General features: G+C 43.2%; 1 protein-coding gene across 4 annotated transcripts; it reads left to right on the forward strand.

The window, feature by feature from the left end:
• The first annotated feature begins 128 nt into the window (after positions 1–128).
• Nudt13 (nudix hydrolase 13) lies at positions 129–22,915 on the forward strand. Of its 4 annotated transcripts, none has more exons than XM_031362374.1 (10): positions 129–523; positions 628–751; positions 5,902–5,994; positions 10,468–10,607; positions 12,432–12,566; positions 13,897–14,003; positions 15,912–16,037; positions 16,732–16,843; positions 17,483–17,637; positions 22,173–22,915. In XM_031362374.1, exons 2-10 carry the CDS (start codon positions 741–743, stop codon positions 22,371–22,373), a joined length of 1,080 nt encoding a protein of 359 aa, XP_031218234.1. In that variant the 5' UTR covers positions 129–523; positions 628–740; the 3' UTR covers positions 22,374–22,915. The 4 variants fall into 4 exon arrangements, with proteins under 4 accessions (XP_031218234.1, XP_031218235.1, XP_031218236.1 ...); XM_031362375.1 differs by having other exon boundaries at positions 129–330; XM_031362376.1 differs by lacking the exon at positions 628–751 and having other exon boundaries at positions 129–330.
• Positions 22,916–24,595: the final 1,680 nt, after the last annotated feature.

Consider the following 24,595-nt stretch of genomic DNA (forward strand, 5'->3'; position numbering starts at 1 on the left):
TCATTTGCAAGCCAAGGTCACAGTTCCCTGTCTGAAAAAAAATTGAACTACAATTCCCAGAAGGCATCGGCAATCTCTCGGAGAATACTGGGAAGTGTGGCAGGTTCCCCACCTCCCACCCCCTGCTGTGAGCCGATTATAGTTTTTGTCGCACTGTAGCGATTAAATAACATTTCCCAGAATGCATCTTTAGGAGGATTCTGGGAGGAGTGGCAAAAGTATCAATTCCACTGGGAAGGGAAAAGAGAAACCATTTGAACTTAAACATTTGGAGTTTCCAGGGGTTTGCCGACCATTGGGGCATAGAAGGCACCTCGAAAAGAACTCAGAGTGAGTACAGGAAACGAAACCTGTTCTAAGTGCAACCACGATGTAGTAAGGAGCCATAGTCAAAACTCGGCAGACGCTCTCGGTTTACAGAGTTTGACATTTTTAACTTAAATCTTTCTAACCTCGAGAAACCGGACCATTTTGTACTCAACGTTGAGTACCTCTTAATATTTTCTGAAATGTTTTTGAAGAGGTATTTCAAAATGGAAATTTCCAGTATCTCACGTTTTCTCTTAAATTTTTAAGTGGTGGTGGGATCTTTTAGAAGTAAACCATAAAGCTTTTCATATAAACCAGGGCACGGAGACCGTGAAGTCTGCAATCAGAGCGGCTCATCAGCTTCCAGCGTTCCCAGCCCATCGAAGGCCACGGTGGACTGGATGCTCCCTGGGCACCAGTGAAGATTCAGGATGAATACACGGTCACGCTTTACGCCTTATAAGTCATTCCTCCTGGAATTATGAACAGAATGAGAAATATGTGTGTGTGGATGTCACAGAAGCTGTTAGTTCATAAGGATCCTGCCTTGGCATTTATTAGTTTTGAGTAAAAACAACGTTACCTTTCATCTCATCTATAATTCTTTGTACACACATAAACACACACACACACACCAGGAGCACGGAGTGTGAGGATGCTGTTTGACAAAATTGCCCAGTTTTCAGGCCATAATAATCTACAGCTGGCTAAAATCAATTTGGTAGCAGATACTGGGCAAAAAACCAGGTAGCCATACAGCCATACAAAAGTAGTGAGTAGTTACAGCCCAGTTCCCAGGACCCATTAGCCTCACCAGAGGAATTCCAGTAGCCTAGAAATAACCTCCTTTAGCCGTTAGTCCCAGAAACTACTGGTTTTGTTATACATTACTGTATTTAAATATATATGCATGTGCTTAAAACGTTAAAGATAGCCTATAAGCCCTCCTGCTGAAGCAAAACAGTCGCTGTGAGTCTGAGGCCCCCCTGGGTTACAGAGTGATACCTTGTCTCAAAAGTAAATAAATAAGTAAATAAATAAATAAATGAAATTTAAAATCAGTAAAAATAAATGAATAAATGTTAGTTCGGGCTGGGAAGGTGGTTCAGCAGCTGAGGAGCTTGCTGAGTATGATTCCCCGGGACCTATGTAAAGCGGGGTGCAATAGTACATATCTGTAACTCTCTGGAAGCTTACAGGCTAACCAGCCTGGTGTACACAGTGATGAACACAGACATCGTGTCTGAAAATAAGGTGGAGGGTGAGGACCAACACCTGAGGGTGTTCTCTGACCTGAACACACACCCTGTGGCATGTGTGCACCTACAGCCTCTCTCTCACACATCATACACACACACACACACACACACACACACACACACACACATTTAAGTGTACAAATGAACAGTTTAATTGCACGTGCCCCACTTAACTTTCATCATCATCTCTTTCTCTTAAACTAGCTACTGTCTATAATCTGTGTACTTCTAGTCAACTGAAAAGTATAAAAGCCTAACTATAATCCCAGCATTCAATAGGCAGTAAATAGCAGGAGGATCAGGGTTCAAGGCCAGCTTGAGTTATGTGAGAAAACAAACAAACAAGAACAACCCAACAGTAACAAATCCACATAGCTCCATATGAGTGAAGTGTTGTACACTTGTAATCACAGCACTCTAGAGTCAGAGGCAGGAGGATGCCAGGATTCAAGGCCAGCCTAGCCCACCTAAGCAAAGATCCAATCCCAAAATAACAAAACAAAACAAAACAAAACAAAAATCAATTTAGGTATGCTGGAATGTTTATCTGGTCTCTTGATTATAAATGAATTAGGTAATGGTGACCAATCAGATATCACTTGTCTTTTCCCCCTGTCTAGCTGAATATATAATTGGTGAATAAAGCCAGGTATAGTACCGGGTATGTGTGTTCTCTCAGCATGTAGGGACTGATATAGGAGGATTGCCTCTAGTTCAAGGCCAGCCTAGGCTACCTTGTGAGTTCTAGGCCAGACTCATCTTAAAAAGCAACAATAGTAACAGTAAATTGATAATATATATATATATAGTGTACAGTATAATATTTTGGTATTTGTATATATTATTAAGTAAATCAAGCTAATATTGTATCTATCACCTTATGTATTTCTAGCTGTTTGTTGCAGTAAGCGCATTTAAGGTCTCTTAGTTTTCAAGTGTCTTTCCAGTGTATACGGTGACCATCAGTGCTACAAATCTGCAGAACTTACATATCCTGTCCAAGTGAAACTGTGTGCCCTTCAACCAGCATCTCCCCATCGCCTTATGGGCATTTCTTTTTTAATAATACACTATGAATACTCTTTCCTGCTACTACACAGATCATTCTAAATTTATAAGCTGTTTATTATTGTGTTTAATCATAATTGGGGGGGGGGACTGCTGAAGATTAAACCTTGAGCCCCATGCATATTAGGCGAGTAATCTACAACTGAGCCACATCCTCAAGCCACATCCCAATCCCCACTAAACGTTTTATTATTATTGTGTGTGTGTGATGCATGTGCGTGTAGATGCAAGTGTGCCATAGTATGCACATGGAGGCCGGTGGACACCTTCGGGGAGTCAGCTCTCTCCTTCCACCATGGGTCCCAGGAACCAAATTCAGGTCATCAGGTTTGCAGAGCAAGTGCTTTTAGTGGGCTGAGCTACCTTGCTGGCTCCCGTTATCATGATTTTTAAAACTTTATTATTTTATGTCTGTGCATGTCTATGTACCACATGTGTGCCGGATGCCTGCAGAGGCCAGAAGCAAGCATTGAATCCTGTGGGACTGGAGTAACTGGAGTTGTGAGCTGCCATCTGGGTGCTGGGAACAGATTAGGTCCTCTGGAAGAGCACCCAGTGCTTCAAATGCTGAGTCACCTCCACCCCCTACAATTTTTTTTTTATTAATATTCTTTTTTTTTGTTTGTTTTTAGAGACAGGGTTTCTCTGTAGCCCTGGCTGTCCTGGAACTCACTCTGTAGACCAGGCTGGCCTCGAACTCAGAAATCCGCCTGCCTCTGCCTCCCAAGTGCTGGGATTAAAGGCATGCGCCACCACCGCCTGGCTTTATTGATATTCTTAAATTTATCCTCCCTAGGATAAATTCTTAGAAGTAGAATTTTTATTAAAAGAAAGTTTAACACATTAATAGTTACTCCTAAATAACCTTAAGATATTGGAACAATGTACATTTCTGACTTATATATGAGATAGTAAAATTGACCTTAAACACATACTATTATTAAGTATTAATACTTAACCACATATAATTAAAATTACACCTTTAATACCATCTCAGAGTGCTTCATAACCCACATAGCACATCCTGCCTTCTGTGAACATGATTCATATTGTGTATTTTTGTTTGTTAAGCGACCTTGTATAACATCAGTCCCTAATATTTTGTTTACTCTCATTTGCTAAATATATCTTACCCTTGCCTAGGTCATAGATTGTAAGCAAAACTATTCAAGGGTTAGTCATCAGTGACTCATAACTGTGCAACCAAGAAGCAGGCCTCAACTATAAACGTTTCTCAGTAGGCTCGTGTCAGAGCTTGCTTCCCTTGGGCACAGTTGAAAGGTGGTTGTTTGTTTAATTGTACTAATGGCTTAACTTTCTGAGTGGAATTTCTTTACTAATATGAAAGTTACCTTGCACAGGGAAGGCAACACACACTGATACATAGTTTTAAAAGAAACTCTGGGCTGGGGATGTAGCTCAGTGGTAGAAAACTTCCTTGGGATATGGATGGGTAGCATTCAGATGTGTGAGGCCTTGGGAATGTAAAAACAAAGAGTCAGATAAACACAATCCTGAAAGTGGATTTTTGAGAGAAAGAATATACTACAAAAATAGAAACTAACATGGATTCCTGTGAATCTGCATAGCTGTCTACTGAAATGTTTTCGTAATGGCCATGATTTTAATTTTTTTTTAAATCTACATCAGTGGTTCTCAACCTTCCTGGTACTGTGACCCTTTAATATAGTTCCTCATGTTGTGGTGACCCCCAACCATAAAACTATTTCATTGCTGCTTCATAACTGTAATTTTATGAGTGATAATGTAAATATCACCCACAGATTGAGAACCACTGAGCTACACTATTTTTCTCATACTTCATTCTCTAAGAGATGTTGGATTTTTAATTTTTTATTACACTTTAAATTTATTTACTTTGTGTCTATGTGTGCATGCTATGGTCCATTCGTAGAGGTCAAAAGACAACTTGTGGAATTGTCTCTTCACTTCCACCATGTGGGTCCTGGCGGCTGAACTTGGGTTGTCAGGCATTGACCTTTCCCTGCTGAGCCATCCCATCATCCTGGAATGTTGTTTTTCATGGATGAGAAACTTGGATTCAGGAGTCTGAACACATCTCAGAATTGTCATTTATTCTATTATGCTAATGCCATTGGCCATAATAAATTTCAGTACTCAGGAGATTAGGGGTAGAGCTCAGTGGTAGGCTGCATGGTTTGCATCTGCACTCAACCCCCAGAACCAAAATAAAAATAATAAATAAAAAACGTTTAGGTTCTTTTTGGGTTTTCAAGACAGGGTTTCTTTGTGAAGCCCTAGTTGTCCCCACTTCTGCCTCTGGAGTGCTGAGATTAAAGGTATGTTCCTCTGTCACCACCACTTCCACCATACAGCTATTTTTAACTTCTTAATATAGTACAAGCCCTCCCTATGACCCTACTTCCTCCCCTAACCAATATGTTCAAAGTTCATTTCTTACAAATAGTCCGATGCAGAAGAGTTTTGGTTGGCGGGAAGCTTTGTGAGTCAAGGGTCCAAGCTATTCCATCTAATGGCTCTGCCTTTTCCACTGGAGTCTTCCAGGAAGTGGAGAAGCCATATTCACTGCTAATTGCTTTGTCCAAGAAGAGACACACACCATTTCCACTTATACTATATTGTTAAGACCCAGGCATGGCCCTACTTAGGAACCAGGGAGGAGAGAGAGATGGTTATCTTTGCAACTGGCCTCCCAGTACCTGCTTCACAGCATGAAGGAGGAAGCACACTACTTATGTTTAACTAGCTGATTCTCTCAACTAACTAGCTATGAGCAGAACAGGTTTCAGTTTAGTATATTAGAAAATAAGCACTGGAGCTGGGTGTGGTGGCGCACACCTTGATCCCAGCTCTTGGGAGGCAGAAACAGGTGGATCTCTGTGAGTTCAAGGTCAGCCTGGTCTATACAGAGAAACCCTGTCACTGGGAATTTGAGATCCTGTTTAGTGATAAGATGCCTTGAAGGCCAGGGGTGGTTTTGCACATCTAAAATCCCAGCACTCAGGAGGAGAGGCAGGCAAAAGGCCTCTCCCTATGAGGGCTACATAATGAGACACTATCTTAAAAAACAAAGTCAAAGCCTGAGTCTTGTTCTGTTGTTGCTCTTTTATTTTGCTATTTCCTGATATTGCAAAGTGATTCCGTCTAGGCTTAAACTATAATTCTCTTGTTGATTTATTATTTTAAATGCATACTTTTGTCAAAACAAACAAACAAACAAACAAAAAAGCCAACCAAACAAAAACCCTCTGTTTTTCTCTAGGAACCCAACAATGTCTCTGTATTGCGGAACATTCTTCAGGAGGAAATCGTTTGAGTGCTACAGGCTGCTGTCAACCTATGTCACTAAGGCGCGGTGAGTTCTGACCAGTCTGATTATTTTTGGCCTATTAAATACTAAAATGTAAACTCTTAAAAGCCCCATATTAAGAATTAAATGTATGGGATAAAAATTACACAAAATAACATCCAGTGTATATTATTTACAATTGAAAGCTATTCAGTACTAAATTTAAAAATATGTAAAATGTTTCATACTCTTGACTATAAGCTCTATTCAAATAAAACATTGTCCTTTTGCCCAAGAGTGGTGATGCACACCTGTAGATGACTGAGGCAGGGGGATCTGGAATACAAGATCATTCTTATCTACATAGAGAATTTGAGGTCGCCCCAGGTTATATGAAACATTCTCTCTCAAAAAAAGAGACTGTTCTTTTTTGTTATTGTTATTGTTACTGTTTTTGTTTTGAGATGGGGGTCAAGGTGTATTTTTCTCATGTGTGAACATATTTATGGCAACCCATGTGGAGAAGGGTGAATGTATGTAGATAGAGGTGCATATGCAGATGGAGGCAGAAGTTGACCAGATGTCTTCCTCAATCATTTCTCCCCCTTATTTGGCCTGCATGTGTTTGTGTACTTTGTCTGCACAGTATCCACAGAAGAGGGAGTTAGGTCCTCTGGAACTCACATAAATAGTCGTGAGTTGCCACGTAGGTACTGTGAACTGAACCCAGGTCCTCTGAATGAGCAGCCAGTCCTCTTAACTACAGAACCATTTCTTTAGTCCCCCACTTTATTTTTTGAGATGGGATGTCTCACTAAACCTAGAGCTCCATGACTGGCTAGCCAGCAAGCCCCAGGCATCCTCTTGTCTCCTACTTGTTTTTTGAGGTGGGGTCTTACCATGTAGTTCAGGATGGCTTGAACACTTGTTCCTCTGCACTAGCCTCTCAAGCGAGGAGACTGCCTGTGGGTATCACCACACCCAGCTAAGACTTGGACTTTTCTTTCTTTCTTTCTTTCTTTCTTTCTTTCTTTTTCTTTTTTCTTTTTTTTGGCTTTTTCGAGACAGGGTTTCTCTGTATAGCCCTGGCTGTCCTGGAACTCACTCTGTAGACCAGGCTGTCCTCGAACTCAGAAATCCACCTGCCTCTGCCTCCCAAGTGCTGGGATTAAAGGAGTGCGCCACCACTGCCCACTTTACTTTGTGGTGTCTTGTGGCATGAAACAGTGCTTCACGAATATTTCATTGAAATATTAGATGCAAGCACAGGAAGGGAGACGGTTTAGTGGGATTTTTAACAAACACAATTTAAAACTATATTGAATAATGTAGTTTTGCTTCCTGAAATAGCAAGGATGACTCCAAGACCCTCCCTTTCTCAAAAGAGATAGACTTCAGTGAAAGGTAGAACGTGGGGTTGGGGGGGAGATGGCTGGAACAAAGGCTCAGTAGTTAAGAGTACCTGCTGCCCTGCAGAAGACCCAGATTCAGTTCCCAGTGCCTTCAGGGTAGCTCACAACCATTTTTAGCTCCAGTTCCAAGGCACCCCACACCCTCTTCTGGTTCCAGAGGCACTAGGAGTCCACATGATACACACATACATGCAGGCAAAACACAGATTCACATAAATAAAAATAGATAAGCCTTTAAAGAGATAATGACAATAACAAAAGGCTACAAATGAGTAGATATGACTGGTTCCATCTCCACCCGCATATTATTCTGTGCATATTATTCTGTGCATATTATTCTGTGCATATATGTGTATATTGATACATATCACTCTTTAGATGATTCCAAAAATCCAAACAGGGACTTTCCCTGATTAGTAGGATTATCAATGGTTTCCCTTTTTAAAAAAAAAACTAATAATTATAGTGTTTTCTTAGTTTTTTAAAGAGTGACTTTTTTATTTTATTCTTCTAAGAAAAGTCAGATGAAGCTTAAAAATAACTCCCTTCAGCCGTGGCAGTCAGTCTAGCGGCTTCCATGGTACTATAGTGAAAGGGAAAACTGAACGAGCCCTTTCCTGGGAAGAGTGTGTGAACTTTTAGGTTTCCCCAAGTCCAGTAAGGCCGTCGGTTGAAGACCTTCACATTAGGGTTTTGCTTTTATGGGTAATTAGGGCAAAGCACAGACTGTCCTGCTCCTCACTGCCTTCGGAGGCAGCAGTGTGTCTATCATTTGGAGTGACACTTGTCTCCCCTTTGACATACACTGACTTGACTCCAGGAGGCCACAGTCACTTCAAATAAGTTCTAAAATATCACAGGTCCTAAAAGATCAGGTTTCTTTTGTCTCTGTCTCTGAAGAGCTCACTGAGACTCTTTTACCAGTGACGCGGTGTTTTCATGTTGTACCGACTCTGCTTGTTGCTTTTACAGATGTTTCCAGATCTTACAGAAAACAACTGTAAAACACATTTCCCACTTATCAAAGTATGGCATAAACTTGAGAGGCTGTTTTAGGGCTCAATTTTTTTGTCCTGTGCTGGGATCAAATCCAGGCCTTTCACATGCAAGACAAGTGCTCTACCACTGAGATTCATCCTTAGTTTGGCTTTAGGTTTTTTGTTTGGTTGGGTTTTGTTTGTTTGTTTGTTTTTGTTTTTCATTTTTTGTTTTTATTGTTTTTTGAGACAGGGTTTCTCTGTATAGCCCTGGCTGTCCTGGAACTCACTCTGTAGACCAGACTGGCCTCGAACTCAGAAATCCGCCTGCCTCTGCCTCCTAAGTGCTGGGATTAAAGGCATGTGCCACCACTGCCAGGCTTTTGTTTGTTATTTTTTTAAATATTTATTTATTTATTTAATGTACATGAGTACACTATAGCTGTCTTCAGGCACGCCAGAAGAGGGCATCGGGTCCCATACAGATGGTTGTGAACAGCCATGTATGTGGTTGCTGGGAATTGAACTCAGGACCTCTGGAAGAGCAGCCAGTGCTCTTAACCGCTGAGCCATCTCTCCAGCCCTGGTTTTACGGTTTTAAAAAGCACACACACAAAAAAAAAGTTAATAAATAAGCCCCCGAGATAATGCACATTTAGTCACTGGTGGTTCTTAAGGACTCTGGTTCAGTTTGTAAAGCTGGTGGACACACTCCCACAACCCCAAGTGAAGCTACTAGAGAAGCCTAGAACTTGAGTCATTATTATCTCTTTTTGAGAAAAGAGTAAGTTTTCTTTCTTCTTCTTCCTCTTCCTCTTCTTCCTCCTCTTCTCCCTCCCTCCTCCTCTTCCTCCTTTCCTCTTCCTCTTCCTCCTCCTCCTCTTTCTTCTTTTCTGACAGTGTCTCTCTACATAGCCCTCAATGTCTCAGAACTCACAGGGATCTCCTGCTTCTGTCTCCCGAGTGCTGGGATTAAAGGCGTGTACCACCATGTCCTGTCCAGAAAGTTTCCTTAGTCCACATTTTTATTTTGGCTACTGAAAATATTATCACTATGAATTAGGTCAGTCAAGAATGGGCTTTCCCAGTGGTCTCTGTGGTACACTTAAGAAGCTAAAGGAGTTCACGTCTGAACAAGGGTGCACCGATGTCAATGTGTGCCTCATCTTCCCTAGAATCAATGAGAATTCCTAAAAGTGCGCTCTGCAGCAGCATAGACTGCTCCCATCTGTGGCCCTTCTGTACTGAGATTTTTATCATTGTACTCATTTTCCTTTCAATCCACTGCCTGCAAACTGTGTAACACTGGCAAAGTTCCTTAGGGTTTAATTCAGTATTTATTGCCCTTGAAGTTCAAGTCAATAGATAGGTATTGAGCTAAGCCATTCATTACACTAATTACAGAGATGAAAGCCAAGAATGGCAGACCCTGTGCTTGCACAGATCACGGTTGGCTTCGGGAGACAGACAATGAACAAATGGTGCAGTGACACGCAGAGGGATGGACTGGAGCACAGGATGGAGAGCAGAGTGCACTTTCCTGTAGCACCTCAGTTTGGGAGCAGACTGGGATGAAAATAAATGAATGTAGCTTGGCATGATGGCACACGTAATCATGGCTACACTAGAAGCTGAGGCAGGAGGATTATATTCAAGGCCTTGCTGGACTACAGAGTGAGTTCAAGACCAGCCAGGGCAACTTAAAGATAAAAGGTGAAAAATAATTGATCACATAGCTCAATGTTAGAGAGATAGCCTAGCATGTCCATGTCCCCTGGGTTCAGGCCCCAGTTTTGTAATACGTATATACATGCATACATACATGCATATATATATATATACATATATACATATATATATATATATGCAGGACTGCAGGAGAGTTAAGAATATCCCCAGATGAATGACAGATAAACAACCAAGTGTGATTTATTTATGTTTGCTTGTTTATTTAACTTGGGCTCTAGATATGTTCACGGCATGCATGAAGAGGTCAGAGTATAACGTGAGGGGGCTGGTTGTCTCCTTCCACCATGTGGGTTCTGGAGACTGAACTCAGGTTCTCAGGCTGGACAACAAGCACCTTTCACATGCTGAGTCATCGCACTAGCCTAAGTATGGTCTTCCAATGGCTTATTTCCCAAACACAGATACTTATTTGAACTGAAGGAAGATGATGAGGCCTGCAGAAAGGCTCAGCAGACGGGAGTGTTTTACCTTTTTCATGACCTGGATCCTTTGCTCCAGGCATCAGGACATCGATACCTGGTGCCCCGGCTTAGCCGAGCAGGTAAGGTCAAAGTGGACCAGTGGAGTAGGTGAGTCTTCTGCCACCAGGTGGGAAATATCCTTGCATTTTAGAGTTCAGATTTTTCAAGCAGCTCTTGATCCTCAAGCTTACATAACCATTTCTGCTCATTGATAACTCATTATATGAACTTGAATTGCTAGATATTCTTGGTGGTGACTTGAACCATGAGTGCCTTAAAACAGAGGTCCATGGAGCTGCTGTTCCAAAGCTTGCTGCCCATTTTGCCAATAAAATTGTATCGTAACACAGCCACACTTGTTCCTGGACATACTGTGTCCAGCCGTGTTTATGCTACAATAGCATTTGCGTAGTCACAGCAGACTACATTATAGACTCTAAATGACTTGGTGACTCTTTCCATAGCAGCTTTACCAAGCCTTGCCTTGGGCTAGTAATTTCTAGCAGCAGGGAACTGCACAGTTACATAGTTTAAGATTTGCATCATAACCCAATTCTGTCAACTTTGAATATAAATTACTTTTGAGACCCCTTTCAGTACATGCATCTAGAGATCTGGGGGTTTTATCTTTGAGACTCGAGTGTGAATTGAGTACACTTTACAGCCCCGACTGCTGGGGAGTGTGAGTCAGTGGAGAGCACTTGACAAGCACACATAAGCGTCTTGGTTGCTTTTCTGTTGCTGTGATAAAACACATGGCCAAGGCAACTTCCAGAAGAAGGAGTATATTTGGACTTACCATGTCAGAGGGAGGAGAGTATTGTGGCAGGGAACATGGCAGCAGGCAGACAGGCATGGCACTGGAGCAGCAGCTGAGAACTTAAATCTTGAGAGCAGAAGGCAGAGAAGACCCTGGAAACAGTGTGGGCTTTGGATACCACAGAGCCCTAGTGCACACTCACTCTCCACACAGTAATAACACCTCCATCAGCAAGGCCACACCTCCTTCCCAAACAGTCCAACTAACTAGGGACCAATCATCAAACATAGGAGTTTACGAGGGCTATTCTTTTTTTTTTTTAATAAAGATTTATTTATTTTATTTATATGAGTACACTGTAGCTGTCTTCAGACACACTAGAAGAGGGCATCAGATCTCATTACAGATGGTTGTGAGCCACTATGTGGTTGCTGGAAATTGAACTTAGGACCTCTGGAAGAGCAGTCAGTGCTCTTAACCACTGAGCCATCTCTCCAGCCCATGAGGGCTATTCTTTTTTTTTTTTTTTTTTTTTTTTTTTTTTTTTTTTCGGTCTTTTGAGGCAGGGTTTCTCTGTGTTGCCCTGGCTATCCTGGAACTCACTCTGTAGGCCAGGCTGGCCTCGAACTCAGAAATCCACCTGCCTCTGCCTCCCAAGTGCTGGGATTAAAGGTGTGCGCCACTACTGCCCGGCAATGAGGGCTATTCTTTTTGAGACCTCCACTACCTCAAGTGGATTCAGTCTCAGTAGCAGGGAAAAAAAAAGTCCTGCAATCATCGAGTTGAGGGTAAATAAAAAAATTTTTTTTTTTAAAAAAAATCTATGGTATACTAAATATGGTCAATTTTTATCCTTGTTATTATTCCCTAAATAGTGTAAAACAGTTGGATACATAGTTGCATTGTTATTTGATACTTTAAGCAACCAATAACTATTTAAAGTATTGACAAGTACTGCCTTGTTTCATATAAGGGATTTGAGAACTGGCAATTTTTGTTATATGAGTGGTATTCTGTAACCCACCCAGCGGATGCTGAGGGAGCAACCGTGTACTCTAAGCAGAAGTCCTTGTGGGTCTCACATGGTCATGCGACTAAGATCCTAGTCTTACTTTTTCTCTCCCTCTTCTTCCTTGTTGTTTAGAGTTGGAAGGGCTGCTGGGTAAGTTCGGACAGGATTCACAAAGAATAGAAGACTCGGTGCTGCTTGGATGCTCCAACCAGCAGGAAGCATGGTTTGCTTTGGATCTAGGTCTGAAGAGTGCCTCCTCTCCCCGTGGTATGTGCCGCCTTCCGATAGGCACTCCCCTGCTGCTCTCACGCTTCAGGGTCTTGCACAATGTCATTTCAAGGAAAATTTCACACATACAAGCACATTATCAGCTTTCCTCCTTAAATAAGAATATAAGAACACTATTATCCAGTATCATCACTATGAAGTGTTCCATGGCTCAGAACTTGCTCTGTAGCCCAGAGGGCTAGCCTCCAGTCCAGCCCTCTGGCTCAGCCTCCCATGTGCTGGGATAAAGGACATGTACTACCTTACCTGGATGAAAATCAAGGGCATCATAATGACTTCTTTCCAAGTGGTGGGGGCACACTTGCTTATTATTCCCCATATGTTTATATATTTTATATATTAACTATTTAATAAATATTTTAAAAATCATGTCTTTAAAACTGAGTATGGCAGTATGTAATCTCAGTACTTGGAAGAGGCTGAGGCCAAATAGTTTTGAATTCTAGGCCAGCTTAGCCTATATCGTGAGTCCCCCTCTCAAAAAAAAAACCAAAGCAAACCAAAACAACACTCCCCCCCAGCCCCAAACAACAAAACGACAAAACGAGAGCAAAAGCTTGGCAGGGTAGCACATTCCTGCAGTCCTAGAGCTTGAAAAGTGAAAGAGGAGAATAAGAAGTTCAAGATCATCCTCAGCTACATAGAGCGTGAGGCCAGGCTGGCTACACAACACTCTATCTCAAAAACAAAATCCTGGTATCCTTTTTCATAAAAATGTTACCGCGGAGTAGTTCTGGGTCCTCATCTCTGCACTACAGAGTTGGCTGACCCCTGGTTCATGGATCCTACCATGCGCTCCTTCTCTTTTCAGTATCTGGGGTGTAAGTGTGGTGGTGGATGAGTTAGACCCCATTGTATCTTTTCCCAAGGACAGGTATCACTGCTCTACAGCTTGACTACTGTAAAGAGGATCCGGAGAAATTCTGTGCTTACATTTCCCAAGCTAACCTGAGAGTCACCCAGGACTTGTTTATAGTGTTTTTACTCTTCCAACATTCAGGTGTGGGGACCCAGAGCACCTATTCCATGTAACACACATTCTTACATTCTTGTACATGCATTCTCTGTCTCTCTGTCTCTCTCTATCTCTCTCTGTCTCTCTGTCTCTCTCTGTCTCTCTGTCTCTGTCTCTGTCTCTCTCTCTCTCTCTCTCTCCCTTTCTCACCCCAGGTGGAAACTTGGGAACATGTGTGTAATTTCCCTAGATGAGTCTCTTGGGCAAGTTTGGGGAGCAGTGCTCTGATGGATGGCTTGCACAGAGGCAAAGCTGGTCGGCGCTTTAATTACATTCTCTTTTCTAATTTTTTAGTCTCCTTGCCGAAATCTGAAATGGAGGCAGAGCTCGGGGGCTCTTTCATCAAGCTGAGGCAGGCTGTTTTCCAGCTGAGCTCGGCGGACTCCTCCTTGCTGTTCACGGTAGTTTCGGTTCCTCAGTTCTGTGGGGAGTGCCTGCGATCTTGGGGTGGCATGAGGCTTCTCACGGATCACAGAGGGCAGCAGTGTACTGTGAATGATCGCTCGCTGTTCCTGGCTTTGCTTTTGGCAGAGCTGCTGTGAAGGTTTACCTCCTAAGAACATGGCAGCAGAGTCTATTGGTCTCCTAAAAGTTTTCAAAGGGTCTTATTTTTAATCATGTGTGCATGTATGCCTGAGTGCAGGTATGTGCATATGAGTGCTGGTGTCTGCAGAGGCCGGAAGAGGAGGGCACTGGCTCCTTATGTGTGATTGTGAACAGCCAATTGGAAAGTGCTGGGAACTGAACTCGGGTCTTCTGCAAGAGCATAAGCACTCTTAACCACTCAGCCATCTCTCCAGGCAACCTCATAAATATTTTTTTAACTCCACAGCATGATAGACATTATGTTGTATTCTACGTTGCCTTAATAACTTGATCTCACAGCTTTAGATTTCAATTTTTATTTTTATTGTTAACTTTTACATTCTTTTCTGAAACAGGGTTTTATCTCTTTTTTATTCCGTGCAGGACCCCAGGCCATGAAATGGTCTCAGACACACAGTGGGCCTCCTCAGCTCAGTTAGACTAATCTAGATCATCTTTCTTGGATATGTTCAAGGATTTGTTTCCATGGGGATTCTAAATCCTACCATGTTAACAAGACTTATCATCACACCAGCTTTTAATGTTTTGTTTGGTTTTCATTTTAAAGGCAGGCCTCCAACTTACTGTATAGCTGAGGGTAGCCTTGCACGCCCATTGCCCCAGTACTGGGATAATAGGCAACTACACACAGGCACCGCCATACCTGGATGCTCTGATGTTTGATTGCCTGTTCTAAATTAAACAGAAGCCCCTAAGACTTTTTTAGTTGAAGAAAGAAAAATCACAAGTTGAGTTGGGGAAAGGCTCAGTGTGTGAACAGATGCTGCACAAACCTGGCTGGAGTTCCATCCTGGGACCCACATAAAAGCTAGGTGCTGTACTGTGCCTCTGGAATCCCAGTAGTCCATGGCAAGATCTGAGGCAGAGGCAGGGAATAGCTGAGAGGTCAGGGGCCACTAACATGGAGCATACTGCAAAGTCACTAAGACTGTCATCAAGGTAGAAGGCAAGAACTGGTTCCCAAAGTTACACACACACACACACACACACACACACACACACAACAACAACAACAACCACAATTTTTAAAAAAAAATCATAACTTCATTGATGAATAAAAGGAATACTTAACTATAATGGAATTGAAATGTTTCCTTTTTAAGTTGGGTCATGTTTCATGGGTGTATTATGTTACTGTATATTCTGTTTTATATTTATGTATGTGTATATATTGTATATATTTATATGAGTATTTGTTGTATATTAAGTTTTAAACAATTCATACTGCATTTCAAAATACCTTTTAGGCTAGGGATATAGCTCAATAGATTACTTCCTATTATATGTAAAGATGTAGATTCCTGCCCCCCCAAAAAAATAAAAATAAAAACATAAAATATGCTTCCTTTTAGATTTTTGATGCTAAGAAAATATATTTAGATCATTTCCTTATTTTATACTTTAAAGCCACATGAAGTGAGTGAGCTAAGACCAGTGAGATGGCCCAGTAGGTCAAGGTGCTTGCCATACAAGCCTGGTGACCTGGGATAGTTTCTGTAAAGGTGGAGGGGGAAACCAACTCCGAAAAGTTCTCTTCTGACCCGTCCATGCACCTTGGCACATGTACCACCCTCCCAGCCCCATTAAAAACTAGCCCAATTAAAAAACTTTTGTTTTTGAAGTAAGTAAGCTAGAAAAAAGATTCCCCCAGGAATTGTGCTAGGTTCCTTTCTCTAAAGCCAGACCCACCTTTGTGTCTGCAGGCTCAGGCTCTTCTCCGCTGGCATGACAACCATCAGTTCTGCAGCAAAAGTGGGCAGCCCACCCAGAAGAACATGGCGGGCAGCAAGCGAGTGTGTCCCTCCAATAAAATCATCTATTATCCACAGGTGGGGCCATACCTGCAATCCCAGTACTTGGGAGGTGAAGGCAGCCTGGGCTACATGAGGAACTCTCACAAAAAAACAAAACAAGGGGCTGGAGAGACGGCTCAGAAGTTAAGAGCACTGGCTGCTTTCCTGGGGGTTTGATTCCTAGCAACCACATGGCAGCTCGCAATCCTCTGTTCCAAGGAATCAAATGCCCTCTTCTGGCCTCCCAGGTACCAGGCATGCACATCGTGCACACACACACACACACGCACACACACATGCAGGCAAAGCATTCATACATTTAAAGTAAGAAAATTAGCCAGACACTGTGGTCAGCACCTGGGAGGCAGAAGCAGGTGGGTCTCCATGAGTTCGAGGCCACCCTGGTCTCTATAGTGAGTTCCAGGACAACCAGGGCTATGTAGAGAAACCTTGTCTATAATTAATTAATTAATTAATTAATCTCAATTTTTTTCTCTCTCTCTTCGCTTTTTGAAAGAGGGTCTCTATGTCACCCTGGCTCTCCTAGAATTTGCTATGTAAAACAAAAAGAGAAGAGACAGAAAATTGGGGACAGTAGTCCAAGAAGGCTGCTGCTATTCTGTCATGGGGAAGGAAGCCTGTGTGCTCAAAAGGCTCCCACAATCCTCCATTCCTGTTGCCCTCTAGGCCCCAAAGTGCCAGCATGTCAACTTCCACTCTTCTGTCCTAGATGGCGCCCGTAGTGATCACCCTGGTGTCAGATGGGGCCCGCTGCCTACTTGCCCGCCAGAGCTCCTTTCCCAAGGGCTTATATTCTGCCCTGGCAGGCTTCTGTGACATAGGTAAGGAGTTTAGGGGAGGAGCTGCCAGTGACGCTGGAAGATAACACACATCCCTCCTTAGTGCCACCATATTAGAATCACAAGCATCCATCCCTCTCATGTCCCAGAAACGCATCCTGGAATTATATAAAGTTTCCTACGTAACAGGCGGCACAATCTCAAACATGCAGCGTAGCTGGAAGAATTGTACAGTGAGTGCCCCACACCCACTGCCTCAGTTCTGTAATTCACTCCTCTCCTATCTGCATCTTTCTCTCTGCCCTGCCATCAGCCCATCTTATTTTTCTGATGAACAAATTGCAGACATTAGCGTACTTCTCCCTGAGTCTTGAACTTCATGGTTACTTACATTTTTCCCTCACACTGTTTTCTCCTTTAGTTTTTCAGGGGAAAGTCTACAGATGTCAAAAAGCAGCAGAGTCACATGGCCGAGGGCAGCACTAACCTCTCATTGCTACACTCCCCTGCATTATAACTAACCCAATATAACTAGACGTGGGCACTTGGCTGTACTCAGGATCTAGGTGCTGGGAACTGAGACCCAGGATGCTCTCAGGAGCATGAGCTATCAGGATGCAGATAGATAACATACAGTTTTCCTGCTCCAGGGTTGTCTGGAATTAATCTGAGCGTTTGCAGGTGAGAGCGTGGAAGAGGCTGTCCAGCGAGAAGTTGCGGAAGAGGTGGGCCTGGAAGTGGAAAACATCCAGTACTCTGCGTCCCAGCACTGGCCCTTTCCCAATAGCTCACTCATGATCGCTTGTCATGCAACCGTAAAACCAGGGCACACAGAGGTAAAGTCGTACTTTCCCCTTGTACTGCTGTGTCCCCTTTGTTCGGCAGCATGTATTTCCTGAGCACTTGTCTTGAGGAGTAATGCCTGGGTTATGAGGTGGTATAGAAGATAATCAGGATCCTGAAGGAATTTGCATTTGAGAATGGAAACAGATAATCATCATCATGTGTCAGTTATGAAACAACTTCCCTTTCAGCTGCTTTGTTGATGTATAAGGAACACAGAGTCTGTTGATGGACTGGGGTGTATGTAGCTTGGTGGTAGAATGCTAGCATAACAAACAAAGCCAGGGGTTCAGTCTTCAGCACCATATAAACCCAGCCTGGCAATACCCACTTACAGCCCCAACACTTGGGAGGTGGAGGCAAGGGATCAGAACTTTGGGGCCAGCCTAGACTACATGAGGCCCTATTTTGGTTTTTTAGTTTTTTTATTAAGACATATCTACAGGTGTCTATAGACATCTAATGCATCTAACCTGCTGGGTTTGGAGATAAGTATGTATCAGGAACCGTTGATAAGTCATTACTAGCTGGAACCTTCCATCAGTCATTACTATCACTGTCATAAGCTTACCCACTACTTTCTGTGCCTCCTGCCCCCCCCCCCCGTTAGCTCTGTGCTAAGAGCATTTAACATAGCAGTAGTTCATGCATTATTTTCTGGTCCCCCCCCCCCACACACACACCTCCTCTGTGTTAAGAGCATTTAACAAAAGCAGTAGCTTAATGTATTTGACACAATGTTGCTAATTGTAGAAGTACAGGCCTCTGGAACTTACTATGTAGAGTGAAACTTTGTATCCTTTATTCGCTACTTCCCCATTCCCCTCTTTCCTTGCCTCGGGAACAGGCACTCCACCCTTCTCTTCGTGTTTGACTATTTTAGAGTCCCCCTGCTGCAAAGACCATGCACAATGTGCATCAGGCTTATTCTGCTTGGCATGTCTTCCAGGCCCATCACCTTATTATAAATATGTACAATTCCCTTCATTTAAAAAATGTGGTAATGCCAGCCAGAGTAACAAATACCCGTTACCTTGGTGCTTGGGAAGCAGAGGAAGGAAGATGCAGGAGTTCCTGGTCAGCTTTGACTGACACAGCGAGTTGGAGGTATTATTAGAACCTCTCCAAACACAACAACAACATCGTCCTCAGTACTAGTTTATGATATGTATCTGTCACACTTCCTTCACTAACAGACATTCCAGCTGTTTTTATATCATGGGCATTGTGAATTGTGTTGCAGTTGACAGTAGGAATAAGAGAGATACCTGTGAGTCCCATATTGCAGTGCACTTGGATATAGGCTTGGAAGTGGGATCACTGGATCAAATGATAGTTCTACTTTTTAAAGTTCTATTTTGAGAGAGGATTTCACTGTGTATCCCCGGTTGGCCTGGAATTCAACATGTAGATCAGGCTGGCCTCCAATGTCTAGACATCCTCCTGCCTCTACCTCCCCAATGCTGGGATTAAAAGTGTGTGTCACCTTATTTATTTATTATTTATTGTGACTTCAATAGTTCTCCATAGTGGCTGCACCAATTTACATTTCGGCCAATAATGTGTTATAGTCCCCTGTTTTCAGGTTCTTGCCAACATTTGCTGTCCATTTGTTCATTTTTGAGCCAGGGTCTTACTATATGTAGCTCAGGCTAGCCTTCAGTTTACTGTGTCATTCTGGCTTGCCTCAAACTTAGGGTCTTCCTGCTTCAACTTCCCAAGTGCTGGGATTACAGGTGTGTGCCATCATGCCAGGCTTCTTTGGTTGGTTTGTTTTGGTTTGTTTCTTTGAGACAGGGTTTCTCTATATAGCCCTGGCTGTCCTGGAACTTGCCCTGTAGACCTGGTTGGCCTTGAACTCAAGGATCCACCTACCCCTGCCTCCCAGGTGCTTGGATTAAAAGCATGTGCCACCATGCCCAGCCTTGTTTTTTGATGGTAGTCATCTGATTTAGTTACTTTTCTATTGTGAAGAGATACAAAAACAACTTATAAAAGAAAGCATTTTTTTAAAGATTTATTTATTTATTACATGTAAGTACACTGTAGCTATCTTCAGACGCACCAGAAGAGGGCGTCAGATCTCATTACGGATGGTTGTGAGCCACCATGTGGTTGCTGGGATTTGAACTCAGGACCTCTGGAATAGCAGTCAGTGGTCTTAACCACTGAGCCATCTCTCCAGCTCCCAAAAGAAAGCATTTAATCAGGGGCTTACTTAACAGTCTGAGAGGGTGAGTCCATTACCATCATCAGAGGAAGAATGGCAGCAGACAGGCAGGCAGATACGCATGGCACTGGGGAAGTAGTAGCTGAGGGATTACATCTGATTCATAAAGAGAGAGAGAGAGAGAGAGAGAGAGAGAGAGAGAGAGAGAGAGAGAGAGAGAGAGAGAGCGAGCCCTAATTGGGAATGGCCTAGACTTTGAAACCTCAAGACCCACCCTCCAGTGACATGCCTCCTAATCCTTTCTAAACAGTTCCACCAATGGGGAACCAAACATTGAAACTTATGAGCCTATAGAGGCCATTCTTTCACTGACACTTGGTACTTTGTCACACATTTGTTGGCCATATGTATTTTTCCTTCTCTTCTTCCTCCTCCTCTTCCTCTCCCTCCCCCTTCTCTCTCTCTCTCTCTCTCTCTCTCTCTCTCTCTCTCTCTCTCCCTCTCCCTTCCTCTCCCTCTCCCTCTCCCTCTCCTTCTCCGTCTCTGTCTCTGTCTCTGTCTGTCTCTCTCTCTCTCTCTCTCTCTCTCTCTCTCTCTTTTTGAGATAGGGTTTCTCTGTGTGGTGTGCACCATGAATCTAAGTACTGAGGCAGGCAGGTTTCTGACTTCAAGGCCAGCTTGGTCTAATAACAAAGGGAGTTCTAGGACTGGCGAATCTACAGAGAAACCGTCTCAAAAACAAAACAAACATTATAAAATATTTCCTCTTTTAAGAGCCATTTGTAGCTGGGCAGTGGTGGTGCACGCCTTTAGTCCCAGCACTTGGGAGGCAGAGGCAGGCAGATTTCTGAGTTCGAGGCCAGCCTGGTCTACAGAGTGAGTTCCAGGACAGCCAGGGCTACACAGAGAAACCCTGTCTCGAAAAAAAACAAACAAACAAACAAAAAAAAAAGAGCCATTTGTTAGAGTGTTTTTGCCTTTTTCCAATGCTAGGAACTAGACGCAGAACCTTCAAAGGTGCATGGTACCACTGAGCTCCAGCACATTCCATCTGTGCTGTTGAGCTGCAAGGGATCCTTATGTATTTTTGGACATTCTTTGTATTTGTTCTACAAAGCTTCTCTCACGTTATTGGTGCTTTTGTGTTTTGTGCTTGCTTTGCTGTCTAGGTTTTTATTCTGACCTTACCCTGTCTACTTTAGCTTTTCCTGACTTTGCTTTTAAAGCCACATCTTAAAAAAAAAAAAAAGGCAGTGCCCAGTCCAGTATCACAACTCCTACATGTACATTTAATTTTTAATCCATTTTTCATTGGATGTTGGTACAAAGGGTCCAGCTTCACTCTTTTGTTGTGTATCTATGTGCCAACTCCATGTATGCTGGGATGTATTTTTCAGTTTTTTTAAACAGTTCCTTACAAAGAGATAGAATGCATATACATACCTTACTTAACGGTTTGGGGATTAGAGTTCCTACCCAAGGAACTCTATCAATTGGGGGTGTTGGGGACTAGTGATACGTAACTATAGGAACCTCTCGTTGACAGGGACTTTGATGTCTTACCTAAATTCACCTTGCTTGTTTGTGGCATGTCTGACAGATGGAAGTCACTGAAGGTCCTGCCTAGTTTGTCTGTTCTGTCCTCTGGTTTTTATGGGCTCTTTAATCTACTTCCACTTCCTGGGACAATCTGTGTTTACTTTGCTTCTTGCTTTCAGTTATCATTAACCTTTATCCTTTAAAGAGAATAGCATTTGTATAAATGTTGATTCTTAAAAAATAAAATAAAATAAAATCCCTGTATTTGTGTGTGGACATCCAAGACAAGCTGCGGGGGTCTGTTCTTTCCCCTGGTCATGTGTGTCCTGGGGACCAAGCGCAGGTTGGCAGCAAGTGCCTTTACCCACTGAGCCATCCCGCTGACCCTGCAGCTCCTTTTTAATTGGAAGGGTTATATACTTGATGCAGACACACTCACTCATGACTTGCCACTCAATATTTTAAGTGTCTGTGCTTTAGGATTTTATGTGTGTGTACACTGGGGACTGAATCCAGGCTTAACAAATGCTATCAGCCGTGGACAAGAAGGATTAAAAAAAAAAAACAAAAACAAAAACCTAGAACTATTGTACAAGTAGGATTTTTAAAAATTTATCTTTTTAAGAACTATTTCAAACTACATTTATCTGTTTAGTTCCTGAACATTATCTAGAACTGATTTTAACCTAGCCATTGGCCCCAGGTGTTACCACCTAAGACTGCACAGTTTTCTGTGAATTTTCTTACTTTGGCCATAGTATTTTATATTTTATAGTTCCTAACTTTACCCCCACCCTACACCCCTTCCTTGTCTTTCAGATCCAGGTGAACTTGAAGGAACTAGAGGCAGCCGCCTGGTTCAGTCTTGATGAGGTGGCCACAGCCCTGAGGAGAAAGGGCTCCTTTGCTCAGCAACAGAGTGAAGCTTCCCCACTGTTGCTGCCGCCCAAGTTAGCTATTGCCCACCACATGATTAAGAAGTGGGTGGAGAAGCAGAGCTGTTCTTCCCTGGCTGCTTAGCTCAAAGGGAGCCCTCTGGATCCCTCCTGGGCATTGCTGCAGGGTGCAATGGAGATGGACTGCCAAGGGAAGTGACAAAGCTCCCAGGGCAGAGGCTCTCTGAGAAGTTCTACTGCCAAAAGAGATGCCTTCTAACACTCCACCAAAAATGTTGGTGTAAGCTGGATAGAGCAGCTTGTACCTGTACTTGTCCCAGCTACTCTGGTAGCAGAGGCTAAAGCATTGCTTTTGCCCAGGACAACCGGGGCAACACATTAGACACTGTGGCTTAAAAACAAAACAAAAACTGTAAGAAGAGTTGATGGATGAGATGCTAACTGTGAAAAGCTAAGGGAAGGGTGCTGATTCGTTTGGGTGTAGCCCGTTTTCTCCAAGGCTATAGGAACAAACATCCTCTGGCCTGGGCTGGTTGATGTTGCACTTAGAGGAACTGCCAAATGTGCCCAGGGTGATTTATCTTACTGCCAAAATATTAACAATTCTCAACTCAATTTGAGTTGCTTCTGTCCTCATAGAAAAATAACATTTTATATGCTTTTGAATTCATGTGTAGGTGTATTTTTAAAATTTTTATTTTATTATTATTTGCATAAGTGTTTGCCTGCATGTATGTCTCTGCACAACATGCATGCCTGAGCCGGGAGGTGGTGGCACACGCCTTTAGTCCTAGCACTTGGGAGGCAGTGGCAGGCAGATTTCTGAGTTCGAGGCCAGCCTGGTCTACAGAGTGAGTTCCAGGACAGCCAGGACTACACAGAGAAACCCTGTCTCAGGGGGAAAAAAAAACAAAAAAACCAAAACATGCATGCCTAGATCCTGTGGAGGCCAGAAGAGGGTGTCTGTCCCCTGGAACTGAAGTTAGACTGTGGTGAGCTGCCAATAGGTGCTGGGAGTCAAGCCTGGATCTTCTGGATGAGCAGCCACTGAGCCATCTCTCCATTGTCTACAGACATGCGTTCTCATGTGTGGCAGTCAAATAAAGGTTGACTCTGTAGTAGTCGTTGTTGCTGACGATCAAACCTAAGGCATCATGCTTGGTAGAGACAAGCTCTACCACGGAGGCGCATCCTCAGCCCCAAAGTTACGGTTTTGTTTTTGTTTTTAAGCTCTGAAGGGATATGGGAAGCAGAAGTGAAGGTCTTCCTTGGAGTATTCTGCAGGCAAGCAGAGGTGGTGTTCTTTGAAAGTAGCTAAATCCCAGAAGGGTGCGAGATGATTTAAGACTACATTGCCTTTCCTTCTCTTTCACTTGCTCTGTCTGTGACCCAGGGAAAAAGACTAAACATGAAATAGTACTGGAATCTGCACACGCAGAGAGTGCTGCTTCAATGAGGGGTTAGTGAGGATAAGCAAGCACCACGCTTGGAGCTCCTCAGTCGGAGTCCTTCCCACAAATATGACCCTGCACCCCCTTCCCTTCCCATGGTGCTAGAGACTGAACTCGGACCTCATGCATTTGGGCAGCCTGGGACTGACCTGTATCCCAGATCCCTGTGTCATTTGTATCTTGCCGCTGGAAGGGAGATGTCTCTCTGGAGGAAAGAAATCTCCACGCCTTGATTCAGACCACTTTCTCTTTTGCTCTATGACCCAAATTTTAGAAAACAAGAATGGGGTGGGGATGGGAAAAGACCTTTGTGTTTGACGGTAAAATATTTAAGTTTAGATTTCCAGGCTGCAAGCACCACTGGGAACATGTGCAGAAGAAACCATCAGAGGGTCAGTTGGGAAGAGTGGCTGGGGCAAGTCCTAACTTCAGGTGACGGCACCAATTGATGGCTAAAAGACAAAAAACCCAACCGCCCTCAGCTTATATACTAGACCCCCAAAGGTCACTCCTGAGAAAACCTAAATGTATTTGTCTGGAGTTCTTGACTGACAGTATGTGCCAGGTCTGATCTGGCAGCTTGCCTTCTGTCACCATGATGAGAAACAGATCGAGAAAAGCACTTGGGAAAGGGAACTTGAGATTTCTTCACATCCTGCAGGCAGAAGACAGTTCAGGGTCTGTGTGCACTGCCAGTCCATGCTACGAAGGGGGTGTGTTTGTGAGCCATGCATCCCAGTCTGAAATCACGGTAGAAAGAGGGAGGGAGGGAGTGCTCAGGTTCCTGCTTGTTTGCTTTTTGATAAACCTGCTTTAAAAAAAAAAAAGATTTAAAAGATGGGGGAAGCTAATAGGAGCAAGTGCCACACTGAACTTGGCTTTCCCAGCACAAGCT

This window comes from Mastomys coucha, unplaced genomic scaffold (genome assembly GCF_008632895.1).
Source record: "Mastomys coucha isolate ucsf_1 unplaced genomic scaffold, UCSF_Mcou_1 pScaffold9, whole genome shotgun sequence".
NCBI classification, from domain to species: Eukaryota; Metazoa; Chordata; class Mammalia; order Rodentia; family Muridae; genus Mastomys; species Mastomys coucha.